Raw genomic sequence first — 19,318 nt, 5'->3', positions numbered from 1 at the left:
TGCTGTGGCAAATACGAAGGAACCACGGGCCCATAAGGCAGCGAAACACATAGAGCTTAAGTATCACCTCATACGACAGTTCGTTAAGCGAGGAGATATCATTGTGGCTGACATAGCATCGAAGGATAACCGGGCAGATCCTTTCACGAAGAGCTTACCAGCTAAGGCTTTTCAGGAGCACGTGGAAGCGATAGGAGTCAGATACTTGGTCACATAGTTATTATAGTTGGTAGTGGATTGCTTGTAATAAACACTGATATACTCAAAGAATATCTTGAGTATAAGTGGGAGATTGTTAGGGTTATACTGAAATATTCATTTGAAGTATATAACAATTATTTGAGAATCTTGAATGCATGTTTTCACATTGTCCGTATATTATATATTGTAGACAATCTAGTATCAAATGGGATAGCAGAGGATTAGATTGTCGAGTTCCTTATATAATATAATAAAGGTTCACAGTCGAGGTGGTGTTAGACAAACCACTGGAACGGCTGAAGTATTATTTGAAAATAGTTTATCTTGACTATTGAATAATACTTGTATACTTTGTGTATATTGAACGGGATCAAAATAGTAGAATAATTGTTTCTTTAATTCTGACAATAAAGAACTAAGATTCTATGATGTTATTAATGCTTAGGTTCTTAATCCGGATATAGTGATTGACACTTGTATTTAATGCACATGCCTTGACTCATAAGATAAGTAATTTATTTTAAATTACGAATTTATGTATTGGGCAATGACATTATATACAGAGTGGGATATTGACTATAGAAGGAAACCGTGTCCGAAAAATATATTCGGGTGATGATGTCCTCCTGAAAGCTCATAAAGATAATTATGCTTTAGTCCTGCAGGCAGATTTGTTCTTGCATAATTATAAGGTTGAGTGGATGATCAAGGATAAAAGATATTGATTAAATTAATTGTCAGAAATTAATTTAATTAATGGACATGCGATATCTTAAACATGGGGAATTTATAAGCAATTAATATGGGAGCCGAATTAAATAATTAATTTACGGAATTAGGAAAGGTAGTGCAAATATTAATTCTTTAGTGGATTGAATTAATATTTAATGACATTGGGCCTGGCCCGGAATGTCATTGGAAGGCCTGACCTAATGGTCCATGATCCCTACTGTAGCCTATATATATTCTCGTTCTCCAAAAGCTGAAAGACACACCAAAAGGAATTCATCCTAGAGTTTGAGAGAGGCAGACGTTTTTCTCAAGGAGACAGCTAGGGTTTTGGGTTTTCGGAGCTTTAAGGAGAGGCACACCTTGGGAGATCGAAGGCCACACTTCGTCCAAGGAGAATCAGAGAATACAGTAGAAGACGTGGATTTGAATCGCTTGCGCCGTAGCGATTAAGGTTAATATTCTATTCGAGCTTTTAATTAGTATCATAAAACGCAAGGCCAAGGTCCGATTGTTCCTACAGACTTTGGGGTTGCTTCACACATCTGAAGCACTGGAGAGAGCACAACTTGCACATGCTGCTGTTCCTAAGGGCATGCACTCTACACAGGGTGATTTCAAGTATGATGACTCCCTAGCTGATGAAGATGATGATGAAGAAGAAGAAGTAGCTGGGCCTTCTGAAATGCCAGATTGGGTGTTCGGTCAAAGCTTTAATTTTGGTGACACGAAGATGGAAATTCTAAGGCAGTATAAGAGAGCTATGGAGTGGGCAGAAGATGCAGATCCCATCAAGAAAACCCTGTCTATGTTTGTGAAGGATAACTTGAGACTTCATAAATCTCATCTTACTCAGCTCCGGCAAGAGATTGGGGATCTTCACAATGCTGTGTCAGATGTCAAACAAGATAACAAGAAAAATATGGAAGCTAGAATTTCTTATGACACCATGGCCAACATTAGATCCAAGCTGCATCAAGAGTCTCCCATGGCTGCTTCCATTGATGCTCTAGACAAGAGAGTCTCAGATGTTGAGTGTCAGCTTAATCAAGTGATCATCAATCAACACACTCAACAGAAGTTACTTCTCACTTTCCTCCAAGCTCAGAACATTCCCATTCCCAGTGATGTGCTTGCTGATTCCAAAAAGGGGGAGAAGTCCACAAAAGCTATTATCTCTACTACTGCTCCAACTACAACCTCTATTCTGCCACCAAAGGTTTCTACTACACCACCATCATCAACTCCATCTACACTTGTCATTGCCACCTCTAGTGCTCTGCCATCAACCATTCCTGAAAATCCTACAACTCTTCCTCTACTCTCCAAAGATCAAGTGCCTACAACTGAGGGGGAGTCTACAACTAAGGGGGAGCAACTTGCTCTAGTCCCAAAACCCAAGGCTCCTCCAGCTTCAAAGAAGAAGATGCCACCTAAGAAAGCCAAGACTGTCATAGTCAAAAGTATAAGATGTCAAGGTGAGTCATCTGAAGTCAATGAGTTTAGACCTTGTCTGATTGATCCTCCATCTCCAAGAAAGCCACATGGTAAGAACAAGTTAGCTGAAGATTTTCCAATGCCAAAATCAGACAAATCTAAGCTAATTGGTCTTGCCATTCATATGGGTAAATTTGGCAAGAAGTGGGATGAAACTGAGGAGGAAAAGAGAGAAAGAGAGAAGGCTGAGAAGGAAAGAGCTGAACAAGAAGCCAAAGACTCTGTGTGGAGATCTGAATTTGCTTACATTACAAGGAACAATGAAATTATTTGTGTTCCCCCTGGACACCCCTTGTATGCTAAGGCCAAAGAAGAACAAGAGAGGACCCAAGGGCCTTCTGCAAATGAAGATGCAGGTATTGAAAAATTTGCTGCAGAACTTTTACAAGAACTGGATGAAGAAATTGGTGATTTGGCTGATGATGAGTCCAACATTGCTATTCAGCAACAAATTCTGGATGAAGCCAAGAAGAATCTGGAGAAGAAAGCTAGAAAGAAGTCTAGGGCTGGTGTGAAGAAAAATGTACCAAATGTGACTGTGGTGCATGAAGAAGAAAAAGTCAAGTCTCCAAGACAGGATCCACCCCCTACTTCTACTGTTCAACCGGAACCAATTATAAATCCAGAAGAGCTAAAAGAAGAGCCAGTAGAGTTTGACATCTCATCCATGAACTTTCCAAAAATCTTTGTGACTAAAGAGGATGAGCTGGCAGATTCTTTGAGGCCAAAGAAAAGTAAAACTGGAAGCAAGTCCAAACATATGCCTGGTAACATCAAGAAGAAAGGAGGAAATCCAAAAAGGCATGTGATTAGTCCATATTTTTGCATATTTAAGTGCCTATTTTTTGTTTATTTTCGTAGTATTAATCGCTTATTTATTTTATTTCAGGAAATTGTAGATAAATAAAGAAGGAAGAGAAAATGCAAGAAAAAGAAGAAAAGGGAAAAGAAAAAGAAAAAGAAAAAAAAAAGAGTTGGCAACTAAGGGACACATGGAGGGCCACAGTCTTCCCAACACACAAGGCACATGGATGGTCAAGATGGAGCCACCCTACCCCTAAACCCTAATTCTTTAGTTATAAATACCCCTCTTCTTTTACTTGTAATCACCAACCTACCAACCTAGTAACCTAGCCACCTACCCACATTTTCTACCTAGTCATTTCTATAGTTAGTATCTTAGATAGATTTATATTTTGCTAGCCCCAAGTTCCTTTCCAAGCTTGTATACACTTTTTAATTTCTATGCAAATCTCTTTTAGTTTAATCTTGTATTGTCTTTTTAATTTATGTTCTTCAAGTTGAATGATTTTTTCTAAGTACCACCACATGCTTTTAAGCTTTTGGGAAATGAAGAATCATTAAGCTTGTGATTAGTGTAGATCTCTTACTTTTTAGATTTAATTTTTAGTAGAAATTTAAGCTCTAGCACAAAAGATGATTTGTGTAGGGGCTTAAGCTTTATATTTCCAGATTTCAACCTTGTTAATTCGGCACTTGTTTTGTTTATTAGCAGCTCTTTGTCTTTCTTATCAATACTATGCTTATCTTAGTTTTTGTTAAAACAAATGCACAGGACTTGTTTCTCGTTTTCTTAAAATAATCACAAAACCACTGTTCCCCTGTCTTCCTTTATACAAACACATCTCCTTGGTATTTAGTTTAAACACAAAACCCCAAAGCTCTGTTTTCTTCATTTCGCCGAGTTATGTGTTCGTATTTTGTTGAGTTGATGCGTTTTCTTTCCCTTATCCGAGTTTTGTCCGAGCTCGCTGAGTAGTAGTACTGAGTCGAAAACCCCTGTCCCGAGTCCCCTGTTTTCTGCACTGAGTCGAGTATTCTGAGTTTGTGTAGTTCTGACCGAGTCGCAGCCTCAGACCGAGTCTGGGTTTGTTTTGTACTGTCGAGTCGATTGTTTGTGGTTACTGAGTTTAGTTGTATGTTTTTATTCAAGAGACCAGTGTTCTATTTTGTTTGCTGCGTTTTTGCTTCTTTTTCCTGAGTCAAGCACCGAGTTAAGTGGCTGGGTTGATGCTGTCTTTTTCGAGTGTTTTCGAGTGTGTTATGTCGAGTCATTTTTTGAGTCGGGTTATTTAAACCGAGTCTGCAGCTGAGTTTTAATCGAGTCCTTGGCTGAGTTTTAGCGTTCATTTAAGTCTATTTTCACTGCCGAGTCGCCACCGAGTTTTACTGCAAGCCTGTATAGTTGCGAGTTGTTTGCCTGGTATTCCGTCGAATTGTTCCTGTAGTTTCTGCTTGAGTTCTGGTTTTGAGTTTACTGCTAGTTTGAGTAATTTGCTGCGGTTTGTCGAGTTGTCTTCTGCTGGGTTTTGTTTGAAGTTGTTTGCCGAGTCTTCCCTGGGTCGCGAAATCCTAGCCAGTTTGTTTTGGTCCTAGAGTTTCGGTTATCTGCAGTGTAGTGCGACTGTGCTAGAGGCCCCGCTGTTTTGTTTTAAACTGCTTCATTTCAGAGTCATGGTTGTAGTTTTGGATTAGGATGTTTAGTTCGCATGTGGTTGTATTCGTTTGTAACAAATTTGGTTGCCTTCTGTGATTAATTTTCTGTTTTAAAATCTTGTTTTAGCCGACCACTTTGATCCTTTAATTAAGTTTAATTTTATAATCAATTTGGTAATTACTTTTGGTTAATTAGGGTAAATTAGATTATTTGTTCTAAATCATAATTTATAGTAATCACAATTAGTTTTAAAAATATACACTCCTCACTAATTAATGTTCTAATTCGCCTAGACTTAAAAATAAAAGGTTAGCGAAAAATAATTTTAATCTCTGTGGACGAATCATAAATATTAAAACGAAGATCGTGCGCTTGCGATTTAAAGGTAATATTTCTAGCACATCAAGTTTTTGGCGCCGCTGCCGGGGATTAAAATTAATTTTTCGCTCCTTTATTTTTAATCTTTCGGATTAGCTTGTTTTCTCACTATTTTTTGTTCTTTATTTCGAGGAGGAATATTCGAGAATCACGGAGTAAAGTGGACAAATTTTGCTCGGATTTGGAAGCTTGCTTTGGTATCTCGTATCTCTCCACTTTTATCTTTCGTTTTTATTTAGAAAATCACAAACAAATCTGAAATTTGAAAAACACAAAAAAATCAAAAAAATTAAAATCCCAAAAAATACTAGTTAGAACTACTTATGTGTTGCATCATGCATTTTTACACTTAGGGCACATCATTTAGATTTTAATTTTTGTTTTTAAATTTTCGTACCTTTAATTGTGGTGATCGCTGGAGGACCCTAAGGTGCGTTAATTTCTTTCTTTTCTCTAGATTAAAACACGTAGTTTAGAGCATCCATAATTGTTTATAGCTTTTATTATCTCGTTGTGTGGTGCATCATTTTAAATAAATCTTAAGGGCAAAACCCACTCACAAGATAAGGGAAGGGATTTCATCACTCTTTCCTTGGCCCACAACGACTTAATCCTTCATTTTGCATTCCCTAGCCTTTTAATAAAATTGAATTAGACATTAGCCCCTAGGTTTCGCGCTCAATTAGGAAGGTACCTAAAGAACGAGGTAATCTTTAATTATTCCGACTCTTCGGTGTCTAAGGCAAGCGAAAGCTTACCTGGCCGATTAAGGTTTGGTGTCTAAGCGCGGAGATTGGCCTCTTGGCAATGCCTGCTCCAAACTGGCCAGACCGGTCCGAATAATTTTGGATTTATCGAGTTTTTGGTGGTCCTTAACGTTAGGAGCAAGGTCTAGTTCATTTTTATTAGGGAACCCTAGAATTAAGTTTTTCTTTCACTTTTACACCCTTTCTTTTGTTTGTTTTATTTCTTCGCACTTATTTGCTACGTGTTTACTATCTAGTTTATGCGAACTACTTGGGTTAGGAACGAATCTTCTAGATTAATTAGACCGATCATCGAAATTCCTTCTTCGTCCTCTTCGGACTCCGAACCCATAGAAGCTAGCGAACCGATAGTAAACATGGCGTTGTCTCTTAAAGACCGATGTTACCCGTCCCGTTCCGCTCAACCTTCGTGCATCACCCTTCCTCCTGTTAATGGGAATAATTTCGAGATTAAGGCACATCACATTAGTATGTTGCCTAAATTTTTAGGGAGTGAAGGTGAGGATCCCTATCTTTTTATTCAAGAATTTGAGGAGGTTTGCGGTTTGCAAAAACTCCAACAATTGAGCGAAGATTCCATTCGGCTTAGACTAATCAACTTTGCTTTAAAAGAAAATGCTAAAAAATGGTTGTATAGTCTACCCGTCAATTCTATTTCCACTTGGGAGGGGTTTGTGGTAATGTTTCTTAAAAAGTATTTTCCAAACCATAAAACGACTCGAATTACAAATGAAATAAATCAATTCCATCAAAGGGAAAATGAGTCATTTTGGAAATTTTTTGATCGTTTCAAAAATCTTTTATCACAATGCCCCCACCATGGAATAGAGAAATGGAGACTTTGTAAGATTGTGTACGAGGCCTTAGATAGTCAAACAACCGCTTTGTTAGAGTCTATGTGCCAAGGCAAGTTCATGGAAAAAGATGAGGACCAAGGGTGGGAATTTTTCGAGGACTTAGCCGAGAAAACAATGTTATGGGAGTCCACTAGGGAACCTAAAAAGTCGATCGAGGCGTCTAGCTCTAGGGGTTTGCACTCGATAGGAAACAATGTGGCAACCGATGCCAAATTAGCAACCCTTACTAAGCGACTCGAGGCTTTAGAGTCTCATAGTGGCCCCTCATCTTTGCCTATGTTCCCGAACTATAATGCTCCCCATCCCGAGATCCAACAATCTCACGATTTTGAGCAAGTGAACGCAATGTTCCAACCCAAGCCTAGAAATGATCCTTTTGCACCTACTTACAACCCCGGGTGGAAGAATCACCCGAATTTCTCGTGGAACCAAGGGCAAAATTTTCAAACTCCACAACCTAATTTCCCTAGGCCCAATCCCAATTCTTTTCCGAATTATCAAAACCCGAGTCAAGCTCCGTTAAATCCTCCCGGTTTTAATGATTCGGATAAGAGACTCAATTCCTTAGAAAAGAGCATAGAGGCCTTAGTGAAATCGCAAACTAACTTGACCCAATCCCAACAAACTTTCATGCAAACTTTAACTCAAGATAGGCAACTTTTGCATTCTAATGTGCAAGCCGTCTCTAAGTTAGAGTCCCAATTGAGTCAATTAGCAAGCACGTTGTGTGAACGAGAAAAGAACAAATTCCCAAGTCAACCGGAGCCGAACCCAAAATTTCCACTTAATCAAAGACCCCCGGATAATGTGCATTCGGTCATTTCTCTTAGGTCGGGTAAACAAGTTGATACCCAAGTTGGTGAGAACCTCGGTAAGAAAGGGGATTCGACTTCTAACCCAAGTCCACCCCGCACTACCATTAATCATGACAAACCCGAGTGTTCAAAAGCCCGTGAGGAGTCGAGTGACCCAAACCCGGAACCCGAGTTGCAAAGTGAAGTAGTCTATAAACCGAGAGTCCCTTACCCACAAAGACTTATTTCACCGAAGCAATCGGCTCAAATGGAGAAGATTTTGGAAGTGTTTAAGCAAGTCAAGGTCAACATACCCCTTTTAGATGCAATTCAACAAATTCCTTCCTATGCTAAGTGTCTTAAGGAGTTATGTACCCATAAGAGAACCAACCATGTCCCTAAGAAAGCTTTCCTTACATCTCACATTAGTTCGATTCTCTCAAACCAAATTCCCGTGAAATACAAGGACCCCGGTTGTCCTACAATTTCATGTGTCATAGGAGAAACTTTTGTGGATAAGGCGTTACTTGATTTAGGGGCTAGTGTTAATCTCCTTCCATATTCTGTCTACCAAGCCTTAGGTTTAGGGGAGCTCCGACAAACCAATGTCACACTTTAATTAGCACATCCTCGATCATTCCCTTAGGAACTAATTAAAGTAGGTGATTTCGTGTTTCCCGTAGATTTTGTCGTCCTAGAGACCGAGCCGGTTAGGAACCCGAAGAATCAAATTCCCATCATCCTAGGACGACCCTTTTTAGCTACATCCAACGCGTTGATTAATTGTAGGAACGGCTTAATGAAGCTAACATTTGGTAACATGACAATCGACCTCAACATTTTTCATGTAGGGAAACAATCCGATGATTTCTATGATCAACCTTTAGACGTCAACCTAATTGATGAAATAGTTGATCAAGATCTCATGAATCCCAAAGATGCCCTTGAATTTTGCTTAAAACATTTTGGAGAGGATTGGGATGTTTCCGACTACACACATGAGGTCAACCAAATGTTAGAATCCACCATTCCTACAACAAGTCAAGAGCGTGATGTTGAACCCAAGCATTTGCCTTTACCTAAGAAAACCGTTGAGTCACAACCGCCGGAAGTAGAACTCAAACCTCTTCCCGACACTCTTAAGTATGCTTTTCTAGGCCCTAACGAGTCTTATCCCGTTATCATTGCCTCTAATTTGACTACGTCACAAGAGGAAGAACTTTTAGAAATCCTTAGAAAGCATAAGGGAGCCATAGGGTGGAGCATCTCGGACATTAAAGGGATTAGCCCGGCGATTGTCCAACATAGGATTCATTTGGTAGAAGATGCAAAGCCCGTGAGAGAACCTCAAAGGAGGTTGAATCCTCCTATGATGGAGGTAGTTAAGAAAGAAATCCTTAAGTGCTTAGACAATGGGATCATTTATCCCATTTCCGATAGCAAGTGGGTGAGTCCGGTCCATGTAGTGCCTAAAAAGTCGGGCATTACTTTGGTAACCAATGAGAACAATGAGCAAGTTCCAACCCGTGTCCAATCCGGTTGGAGAATGTGTATAGACTTTAGGAAGCTCAATGCCGTCACTAGGAAAGATCATTTTCCTTTGCCTTTCATCGATCAAATGCTAGAGAGGTTAGCGGGTCATGCGTTTTATTGTTTCTTAGATGGTTACTCGGGATATTTTCAAATCCCAATCGCACCCGAGGACCAAGAAAAGACCACCTTCACTTGCCCTTTTGGAACCTTCGCGTATAGACGCTTAGCTTTCGGCCTAACCACGGGCCCGTCCACGTTCCAAAGATGCATGACTAGCATCTTCTCGGAAATGATAGGTGACTTTCTAGAAGTCTTCATAGATGACTTCTCCATCTTTGGTCCATCTTTTCACCAATGCCTTAACAATCTAGATCGAGTTTTGAAAAGATGTGAGGAAACGGATCTAGTGTTAAATTGGGAGAAATGTCATTTTATGGTTAAGGAGGGAATCGTTTTAGGACACAAAATTTCTGAAAAAGGGATCGAAGTAGACAAGGCTAAGGTCGACCTAATAGCTAATCTCCCTCCTCCCAAGTCCGTTAAGGAAATTCGTTCTTTCCTTGGACATGCGGGATTTTATCGTAGATTCATCCAAGATTTTAGCAAAAAGGCCCGACCTTTGACCAACCTTCTAGCTAAGGATGTCAAATTCGAGTTCACAAGCGAGTGTGTTCATGCCTTCGAAGACCTTAAGAGAAAATTGACTTCGGCCCCGATCATGAAGTCTCCCGATTGGAGCCAACCTTTTGAGCTCATGTGTGACGCATCCGATTATGCCATAGGAGCGGTTTTAGGACAACGAATAGATAAGAGGCCTCATGTCATTTACTACGCTAGTAAGACCTTAAATGATGCCCAACTCAATTACTCTACCACCGAGAAGGAGCTTCTAGCCGTAGTCTTTGCCTTAGAAAAATTTCGCTCTTATCTTATCGGGTCTAAAATCATTGTTTACACCGACCATGCCGCTCTTAAGTACCTTTTCTCTAAAAAAGACTCAAAAGCCCGCTTAATTAGATGGATTTTGTTGCTCCAAGAGTTTGACTTAGAGATTAGGGATAAGAAAGGTTGTGAGAATGTCGTCGCCGATCATCTTTCTCGATTAGTGGTTGAATCCACTAACGACTTGCCCTTAAGCGAGTCATTTCCCGATGATCACCTTCTCTCAATTTCCACTCTCCCTTGGTTCGCCGACATAGTCAATTACTTAGCAACCGGTGACATTCCCTCGACATGGTCCAAGAATGATAAAGCCAAGTTCTTTTCTCAAGTAAAACATTTCTTTTGGGACGACCCGTATCTCTTTAAACATTGTCCCGATCAAATCATTAGGAGGTGTGTCCCAAATAGTGAGTTTCATAGCATCCTCTCGTTTTGTCATGATCGAGCATGTGGAGGTCATTTTAGTGCGAAGAAGACCGCCGCTAAAATCCTCCAATGCGGTTTTTATTGGCCTAGTTTGTTTAAGGATGCCGCCGAGTATTGTTCCGCATGTAGTAGGTGTCAACATCTAGGAAGAATCACTAGGAGGAACATGATGCCTATGAGCCCAATCCTTGTTATAGAGCTCTTTGATGTGTGGGGCATAGATTTCATGGGCCCATTTCCTAGTTCGTTTGGCCACCTTTACATCCTTCTCGCGGTTGATTACGTTTCCAAGTGGGTAGAAGCCATCCCGACCCGGTCCAATGACAACAAAGTTGTCCTTCGATTCCTTAAAGAGAATATCTTTTCTCGATTTGGAACTCCTAGGGCTATCATTAGTGACCAAGGGACGCATTTTAAGAACCGTCAATTCGAGTCACTTCTTAAGAAGTACTCCATCACTCATAAGTTGGCTACCCCTTATCATCCTCAAACTAGTGGCCAAGTAGAGGTGTCAAACCGGCAAATTAAGCAAATCTTAGAGAAGACGGTCAACTCAAATAGGAAAGATTGGTCCACCAAGTTGATAGATGCCTTATGGGCCTATCGGACCGCCTTTAAGACCGTCTTAGGAATGTCTCCTTATAGACTCGTGTATGGTAAAGCTTGCCATTTGCCGGTTGAGTTAGAGCATAGGGCCATGTGGGCCATTAGAGAATTGAACTTCGACTTACCCACCGCCGGTAGTCATCGGAAGTTGCAATTGACCGAGTTGGACGAACTTAGAAATGATGCCTACGAAAATGCTAAAATTTACAAAGAGAGAACTAAGGCATTCCATGATAAGACCATTTTGAGAAAATCCTTTTCTCCCGGCCAGAAAGTTCTTCTCTACAATTCTAGGCTTCATTTGTTTCCCGGTAAGTTGCGTTCTAGATGGGACGGTCCTTACATTGTTCAAGTTGTGTTTCCTCACGGTGCTGTTGAAATTCAGGATCCTAAAAATGGTAATGTTTTTAAAGTTAATGGTCAACGTCTTAAACCATTTTTAGAATTGCCTGTTGATTCGGAGGAAGAGGTCATCAACCTCATCGACCCTTGATCATGTAAGTTGCTTCAGTAGTTAATAAAAATCCCTTCATCTCCTATTCAGGTATTTTTCCTCTTCACTCTCTCATTTCAATTCTCTCTTTTGCATACATTGAGGACAATGCATGATTTAGGTATGGGGAGGGCTTTAGTGTAATGCTAATAAAATGAAAATTCCTAAAAATTGAAAAATTAGAAAAATCCAAAAATAGAGATTCTTTTAGCTAAGTTGTCTTTCCCTCACTCGAACTTTAGGAGTAGTTGGTGTTAGCATGTTTTCGAAAAATATATATATGTAGTGTCTTTTAGATAATTTGAACGTAGTTGAGTAAGGTTGTCTTTTTGAAACTTGTATCGACCGATTTGTACTCTAAATTCCAAGTTGGCACACACTTTGCACGAGACCTTTGATGAAGAGATTGTCTAGTGATATTATTCGATACCTGAGAGAGAACCCACATGTTGAAACAATGTCGAATCGAACCTTTGCGAATAAAAAAGAAAAAGAAAAAAAAAAGGAATAACTACTTCAATACCCATTGTTCTTTATAGATAAAATCTTTAGATAAATGGGCAAAAGTAGATTGACTAGTCTCGTTTTGTGGCCTTTGTTACTCGAGCAATTAAGTCCGTAGGGGGATTTTAAAACCTAGTGCCCTAAGACCGTTTGGTTTGGGAGTCACTGACCTAAAGCTCGCTACATGGGTAACATTGTTTGCCTAAGAAAACGGACAAAATAAAGTCAATGCAAAAAAAAGAAAAAAAAGGAAAAAAAGGAAAAAAAAAGAAGAAGAATAAGAGTTTGTGAAGTTTGGCTAGATATTTGTTTCGATAGAGATTGGGTCAGTTCAAAATTGGTTGAAAAAGAGAAAATGTTCTTAGACAATTAGGATCCATCAAAGGCCTTAAATTCATTACACTCCTTGGATTTCTAGTAAATTTTTGTGTCGAGTCAAGTAGATTAGAGACAACTGTATCTTAATTATTAGTAAAAGAGTCTTTAAGTCGTATTTTCCTTAAAAACGCTTTTTGTTAACACCAACGAAATTAGAGTAGAGTCGAGTAGACACTTGCTAGAATGTCTCAAAGATTTTATGGGTATATCTTCTGTAAACCCTTAGGAGACAAAACTCCTCTTGTAGAGATCGTCTACGAGTTTAACGGGTTGGTGAACCTAAAATCACCCGTCACGCCTACGAAAAGGAGCCTATGAATCGCATTTAGTTTTCTTAGTTTATTTCTTTTCTTTTGATTTTTACTCGAGGACGAGCAAAAGATAGGTATGGGGAAGTTTGATTAGTCCATATTTTTGCATATTTAAGTGCCTATTTTTTGTTTATTTTCGTAGTATTAATCGCTTATTTATTTTATTTCAGGAAATTGTAGATAAATAAAGAAGGAAGAGAAAATGCAAGAAAAAGAAGAAAAGGGAAAAGAAAAAGAAAAAAAAAAAGAGTTGGCAACTAAGGGACACATGGAGGGCCACAATCTTCCCAACACACAAGGCACATGGATGGTCAAGATGGAGCCACCCTACCCCTAAACCCTAATTCTTTAGTTATAAATACCCCTCTTCTTTTACTTGTAATCACCAACCTACCAACCTAGTAACCTAGCCACCTACCCACATTTTCTACCTAGTCATTTCTATAGTTAGTATCTTAGATAGATTTATATTTTGCTAGCCCCAAGTTCCTTTCCAAGCTTGTATACACTTTTTAATTTCTATGCAAATCTCTTTTAGTTTAATCTTGTATTGTCTTTTTAATTTATGTTCTTCAAGTTGAATGATTTTTTCTAAGTACCACCACATGCTTTTAAGCTTTTGGGAAATGAAGAATCATTAAGCTTGTGATTAGTGTAGATCTCTTACTTTTTAGATTTAATTTTTAGTAGAAATTTAAGCTCTAGCACAAAAGATGATTTGTGTAGGGGCTTAAGCTTTATATTTCCAGATTTCAACCTTGTTAATTCGGCACTTGTTTTGTTTATTAGCAGCTCTTTGTCTTTCTTATCAATACTATGCTTATCTTAGTTTTTGTTAAAACAAATGCACAGGACTTGTTTCTCGTTTTCTTAAAATAATCACAAAACCACTGTTCCCCTGTCTTCCTTTATACAAACACATCTCCTTGGTATTTAGTTTAAACACAAAACCCCAAAGCTCTGTTTTCTTCATTTCGCCGAGTTATGTGTTCGTATTTTGTTGAGTTGATGCGTTTTCTTTCCCTTATCCGAGTTTTGTCCGAGCTCGCTGAGTAGTAGTACTGAGTCGAAAACCCCTGTCCCGAGTCCCCTGTTTTCTGCACTGAGTCGAGTATTCTGAGTTTGTGTAGTTCTGACCGAGTCGCAGCCTCAGACCGAGTCTGGGTTTGTTTTGTACTGTCGAGTCGATTGTTTGTGGTTACTGAGTTTAGTTGTATGTTTTTATTCAAGAGACCAGTGTTCTATTTTGTTTGCTGCGTTTTTGCTTCTTTTTCCTGAGTCAAGCACCGAGTTAAGTGGCTGGGTTGATGCTGTCTTTTTCGAGTGTTTTCGAGTGTGTTATGTCGAGTCATTTTTTGAGTCGGGTTATTTAAACCGAGTCTGCAGCTGAGTTTTAATCGAGTCCTTGGCTGAGTTTTAGCGTTCATTTAAGTCTATTTTCACTGCCGAGTCGCCACCGAGTTTTACTGCAAGCCTGTATAGTTGCGAGTTGTTTGCCTGGTATTCCGTCGAATTGTTCCTGTAGTTTCTGCTTGAGTTCTGGTTTTGAGTTTACTGCTAGTTTGAGTAATTTGCTGCGGTTTGTCGAGTTGTCTTCTGCTGGGTTTTGTTTGAAGTTGTTTGCGGAGTCTTCCCTGGGTCGCGAAATCCTAGCCAGTTTGTTTTGGTCCTAGAGTTTCGGTTATCTGCAGTGTAGTGCGACTGTGCTAGAGGCCCCGCTGTTTTGTTTTAAACTGCTTCATTTCAGAGTCATGGTTGTAGTTTTGGATTAGGATGTTTAGTTCGCATGTGGTTGTATTCGTTTGTAACAAATTTGGTTGCCTTCTGTGATTAATTTTCTGTTTTAAAATCTTGTTTTAGCCGACCACTTTGATCTTTTAATTAAGTTTAATTTTATAATCAATTTGGTAATTACTTTTGGTTAATTAGGGTAAATTAGATTATTTGTTCTAAATCATAATTTATAGTAATCACAATTAGTTTTAAAAATATACACTCCTCACTAATTAATGTTCTAATTCGCCTAGACTTAAAAATAAAAGGTTAGCGAAAAATAATTTTAATCTCTGTGGACGAATCATAAATATTAAAACGAAGATCGTGCGCTTGCGATTTAAAGGTAATATTTCTAGCACATCAGCATGATCCAGTTAGACCTGTTCAGGTCAAGTCTCCCTCAAGAGAAGTAGTGAATCCTCCTGTGCTAGAGATTGTCAAGGTCCCTAAATCTACTTATGCTTATGCATTTCATATCAGTGAACAGCCTCCAATTGAGCTGTATCTGAATGAATTACTAAGTGTAAAGGCCTTGACAAGGACTAAGAAACTTCCAGAAAGGTTGGAATTCCACTACTCATCTCAAGCAAGAATTGCATGGCCACTAGAAAGGATCTTGGATCAAGACTACAATGATTTGAGGACAGTGTACTTGGAGCTGGACAACAGAACCTCATATTCACAAGGAATCAGGAGTGAAATTCTTAAAAGAATTGAAGATATAAGGAAGAAATGGAATGAACCCTCTGATCTCCCTTTAAGGTTGTCTCTTCTTGACACTGGTAGTTGCATTCACAATCATCCCTCAAGACTGATGACTTTCAGAGATGATCAAGGCATTAAGAGATTTTTCAGATTAAAGGATCATGCTAGAAATGCTGATGTAGACATCTTGAGGGCAATGCAGAACAAGCTCAATTCTAAGATCACAGAAGAGGCCAAGTTCATTCAAGATCTAGAGAGGGAGATAAACAAGAAACTGGTCAGACAAAAGAAAAAGAAACCATGAACATCTGCTCAGACTAGAGGAGCAAAATCCAATCATTGTAAAACTCTTATCTTTCAGCAATTAAAATTCTTTTCTTAATGCAAAGATATATGTTTTCTTTATTGTGTGTTTTGTAATCATCAAGCACCTCAAATTTATATCTGAAATTCTTACAGATATAAATAGGGGGAGATTGTTAGGAATATGTGATGCTTGATGATACAAAGTATTTTATTCTTACTTAGAAAAAAATTGCATGTAGCTGATCAATTGATGGCATGCTAAGGCAGTATCAATTGATCACATTAACCCATCATCGGATGATGAGGTACTGTAACAAAGATGGAGTATCTTAGCAGTTGATGTAATAATAATGTGTACTTTTAGATTAGCAGTTGATCAATCAATGGATGTTTAGATAGGGTGACATAATTGTAAATATGAGAAGTCATGTAATCTATCCAAGTGAAGTGAAGATCGATCGCTAATTATGAAGTATCAATGGCTAATTTGGAGGAAACTATCAATCGCTACATCAACTCCATTATTCCATAATTCAATGAAGACTATCAACTGCTATTTTTGAATATTATCAATCAATAATATTAGCAATTGACTATCAGCAATTGACAGCTACAAGTCAGGTAAAAGACAAAGAGCACATGGGTTGATGTGACAGATGCTGCACCAGCTTTGGAAGCTAAACCAAAAGCAATTTAGTCAAATATTGAGAACCTCGAAGCCTACCATTTCTGGCAAAGCAACAAGAATTTCAAGCTGCCAAATGCAGTATCAAGTCCAAGAAATTCTATATTTGTACTAGCTAGAAAGTGAGTAGGAAAATACTTTTACAGACTAGTTTTGTTTGTAGTAGTATATATTCACTTTGTAATTTACATTTCAAAGTATCCAAACACCAAGAACCGAAGAGCAAAGCAGTAGAGAAAGTTAGCAAGAAATTGTAAGCTTCTGCTCTTCATTCTTTTGTAAGCAGCCAAGTATTTTTACTTGGAAGGTTCTTAATATAAAAATCTCTCAAGTGGATCAAACAATCCACCTGAAATTTTTAAGACCCTTGTTCTTTAAATTTCTGTTTTAGCTTTTATGTTCTTTTGTAGTTTGAATATAATCTGTTGTGCAAAAGTTGTTGAAATTTTTGTAGATTGTATTCAACCCCCCCCCCCTTCTACAATCTAACTTATTGTTTGTATTATCTAAATAACATTCTTTCCAACACTTTCTTCCAATGTTTTTTTTTCTTTCTCAATTAATCTCTGGGCCGTCTTATCAATAGTTTGATTTTTTTGAAATCTTAGACGCAAGTCATACCAAGTGACCATATTTTTTACATGATCTATGCTTATTTCGTGTTCTTTAAGTCTCATGCCAACATGACCCCAATCCGAAAAACCTTTATTTGTTAATTGACTCTTGTAGAGATTTTCACTGTAAGCAATTGAGAAGAAGAGAAATATAAAAGTGAGATTACGATGAGATGTAAATAATGAAAATAATATGGGTTATAAATTGTATATATAGGAGAGAATTTTTTACCGTTCCTTGTGAATTGAAGTAGGAGGAGAATGATTAAAGCTCCAGCCATGTTCACGACTCATGAGGGAGAAGAAGTTTGCGTCTATTCCGTGTCTCTATTTTGTGCATGTGTACTGTGTTTTCTTTTCTCCTAAACTAATTTATGTTTTATCTGATGCATATATATATAACTAGGCCTTTTGGATTAATTGGGGGCCCCAAAAAATTTTAGGCCCAGTGCAGTTGGGCTGACTGCACCGGTTGATCACCGACCCTGGGTAAAACATACATAACCTAAGGGAAGGGTGTAAGTGGTGGGGGGCCCAAGCGAGCCCCCCACCACTTACACATCTTCTCGAAAAGATGTGGGTGAATAATATTAAAATTAGCACATCCCTAACAACATCTTGTGAAAAATATGTTGCTATTGAAAAGAGCTCCCAATCTTGATAACAACACAAGTGGGTAAGGGACACTACTAGCCAAACACAACCCCAAGTCTATAAAAGGAGAGCCAAGAAAGGGACACCAGTCACACACTACTACACAGACGAAGATCACAGATTGTGTGTTAGTGTCATCTTAAATTCGGATTCATGTGGCTCCTGTAAATGTGGAATATCAGCCCCCTTCAAGTCTTCAGAAACATCTTTCCTAGCCCAGACATCCAAATAGGGGATGTTGATTTAGTTTACAAAAACCCCAACCAAATTCTCTATCTCTTCATCTTATGGAGGAGCCAATTTCTATAATTGGTGATCAACTTTCTCAAGCTTTGGTGGGTCACCAAATATTCATTTCTGATGCAGTGGTAGAGCCTGTGATTACATCTTTAAAATCAATCTCCCAATACTCTAATGTGAAGTCAATTACAATGTCAACGGTTATTCCTTCTAATCCATCAACCGATATCTCTCATTAGTTGACATGTGCAGAACCATCAACAGACAAGCTTAACAAAAATTAACTATTAATAGCTACAAGTGAACCCTGCATGACTATCTCACAGCCATTGATGAATGATTTTTTCATAGTAGTTGATGTTCAGCTTGAACATCTAACAGTCACATCAGCCGTTATCGGTGAGATTATAATAGCTTTTGCCCTTTTAGGATTGAGTGCAAGTGAGGTTGAGAAAAGGTTGCCTTTAATGTAGGTAAAAGGGAGATAGAAAGTGAGAGGCTGCGTATTTTTTCCACCCAGACAAAAGGAGAGATTGTGAGTATCACCTTAGTAGGTGAAAATGAGTGTGTAGTGAGTCAGGGTGAGATCCTAATGCAAGAACAGAGAGATATTGAGAGAAATACAGGTATAGGAGCAATAAGGATGCCTGTTGTGAGTGTGGTGGCTTCAACTTCTAAAATAGACAAGGGCAAATTTGGGAGGAAAAAGGAAGACATCAATGTTACTTTTGGAACATTTGTTGATGACAAAATTAGAAGAAGATAAAATCCATTCATAGAGAGGAATGGAGTTGTCCTTTGTGTGCTTTCTGGTTACCCTCTATACTCTAAAGTCAAAGAAGAAGAAGTCAGGACTAGAGGGCCTAGTGCAGATGATAAAATAGTAGCAAGGCTAGCATTTGAATTGGAGGATGAATTGCAGGATGAGATTGGTGGTGGTGTAGAGAATGTGAATCCTATAGAGGTTCAAGAACAGCTTTTACTGGATGTCAATAAAAATTTGAAGAAGAAAAAGGCTTCCAAGAAAAAGAAAAAAACAAAAGATGAAAGAAAAGAGAGATTGGATGAAGAGGAAGAGTCCAACAAGCAAGAGCTGCCTGCAAATGAGTCAACTCTACAAAATATCATTTTTGAAGATGTGCTCCCCAAAATGCCAAAAGAAGAGCCTATTAAATTTGACATCTCAAAACTCATTTTTCAAAATTCTTTATGTCAAAAGAAGAAATAAGGAAAGAGTCTTAGAAGAAGGAGACTAAAGGTGAAACCATTAAATCTAAGGAGGTTACATCCATAAGAATAAAAGTCGTGGTAATTGTAGAAGATTTGATTTGGAGGGTCCTACTCAAGTGCAAACTCCATCAAAGCCCATAGAAATCCCTAGAGTTCCAGACATAGTAAAGAAGCCTAACTCTGACTATGCTTATGCAGTTCACTTATCTAGATCAGCCAAAGATAGACTTGTAT

At 38.5% G+C, this 19,318-nt stretch overlaps 1 protein-coding gene and 1 pseudogene across 1 annotated transcript; one reads left to right on the top strand and one right to left on the bottom strand.

Moving 5' to 3' along the window:
* LOC108218403 (uncharacterized) overlaps positions 1–17,254 on the bottom strand; it is a 34,264-nt pseudogene extending 17,010 nt beyond the window's left edge.
* On the top strand, positions 5,582–8,464 carry LOC135151193 (uncharacterized). Its single transcript, XM_064088908.1, has 2 exons — positions 5,582–8,287; positions 8,443–8,464. Exons 1-2 carry the CDS (start codon positions 6,270–6,272, stop codon positions 8,462–8,464), a joined length of 2,040 nt encoding a protein of 679 aa, XP_063944978.1. The 5' UTR covers positions 5,582–6,269.
* Positions 17,255–19,318: the final 2,064 nt, after the last annotated feature.

This window comes from Daucus carota, chromosome 1, assembly GCF_001625215.2.
Source record: "Daucus carota subsp. sativus chromosome 1, DH1 v3.0, whole genome shotgun sequence".
NCBI classification, from domain to species: domain Eukaryota; kingdom Viridiplantae; phylum Streptophyta; class Magnoliopsida; order Apiales; family Apiaceae; genus Daucus; species Daucus carota.
The sequence above is the reverse complement of the archived record's forward strand: the minus strand, read 5'-3'. Positions and strand labels throughout refer to the sequence as shown.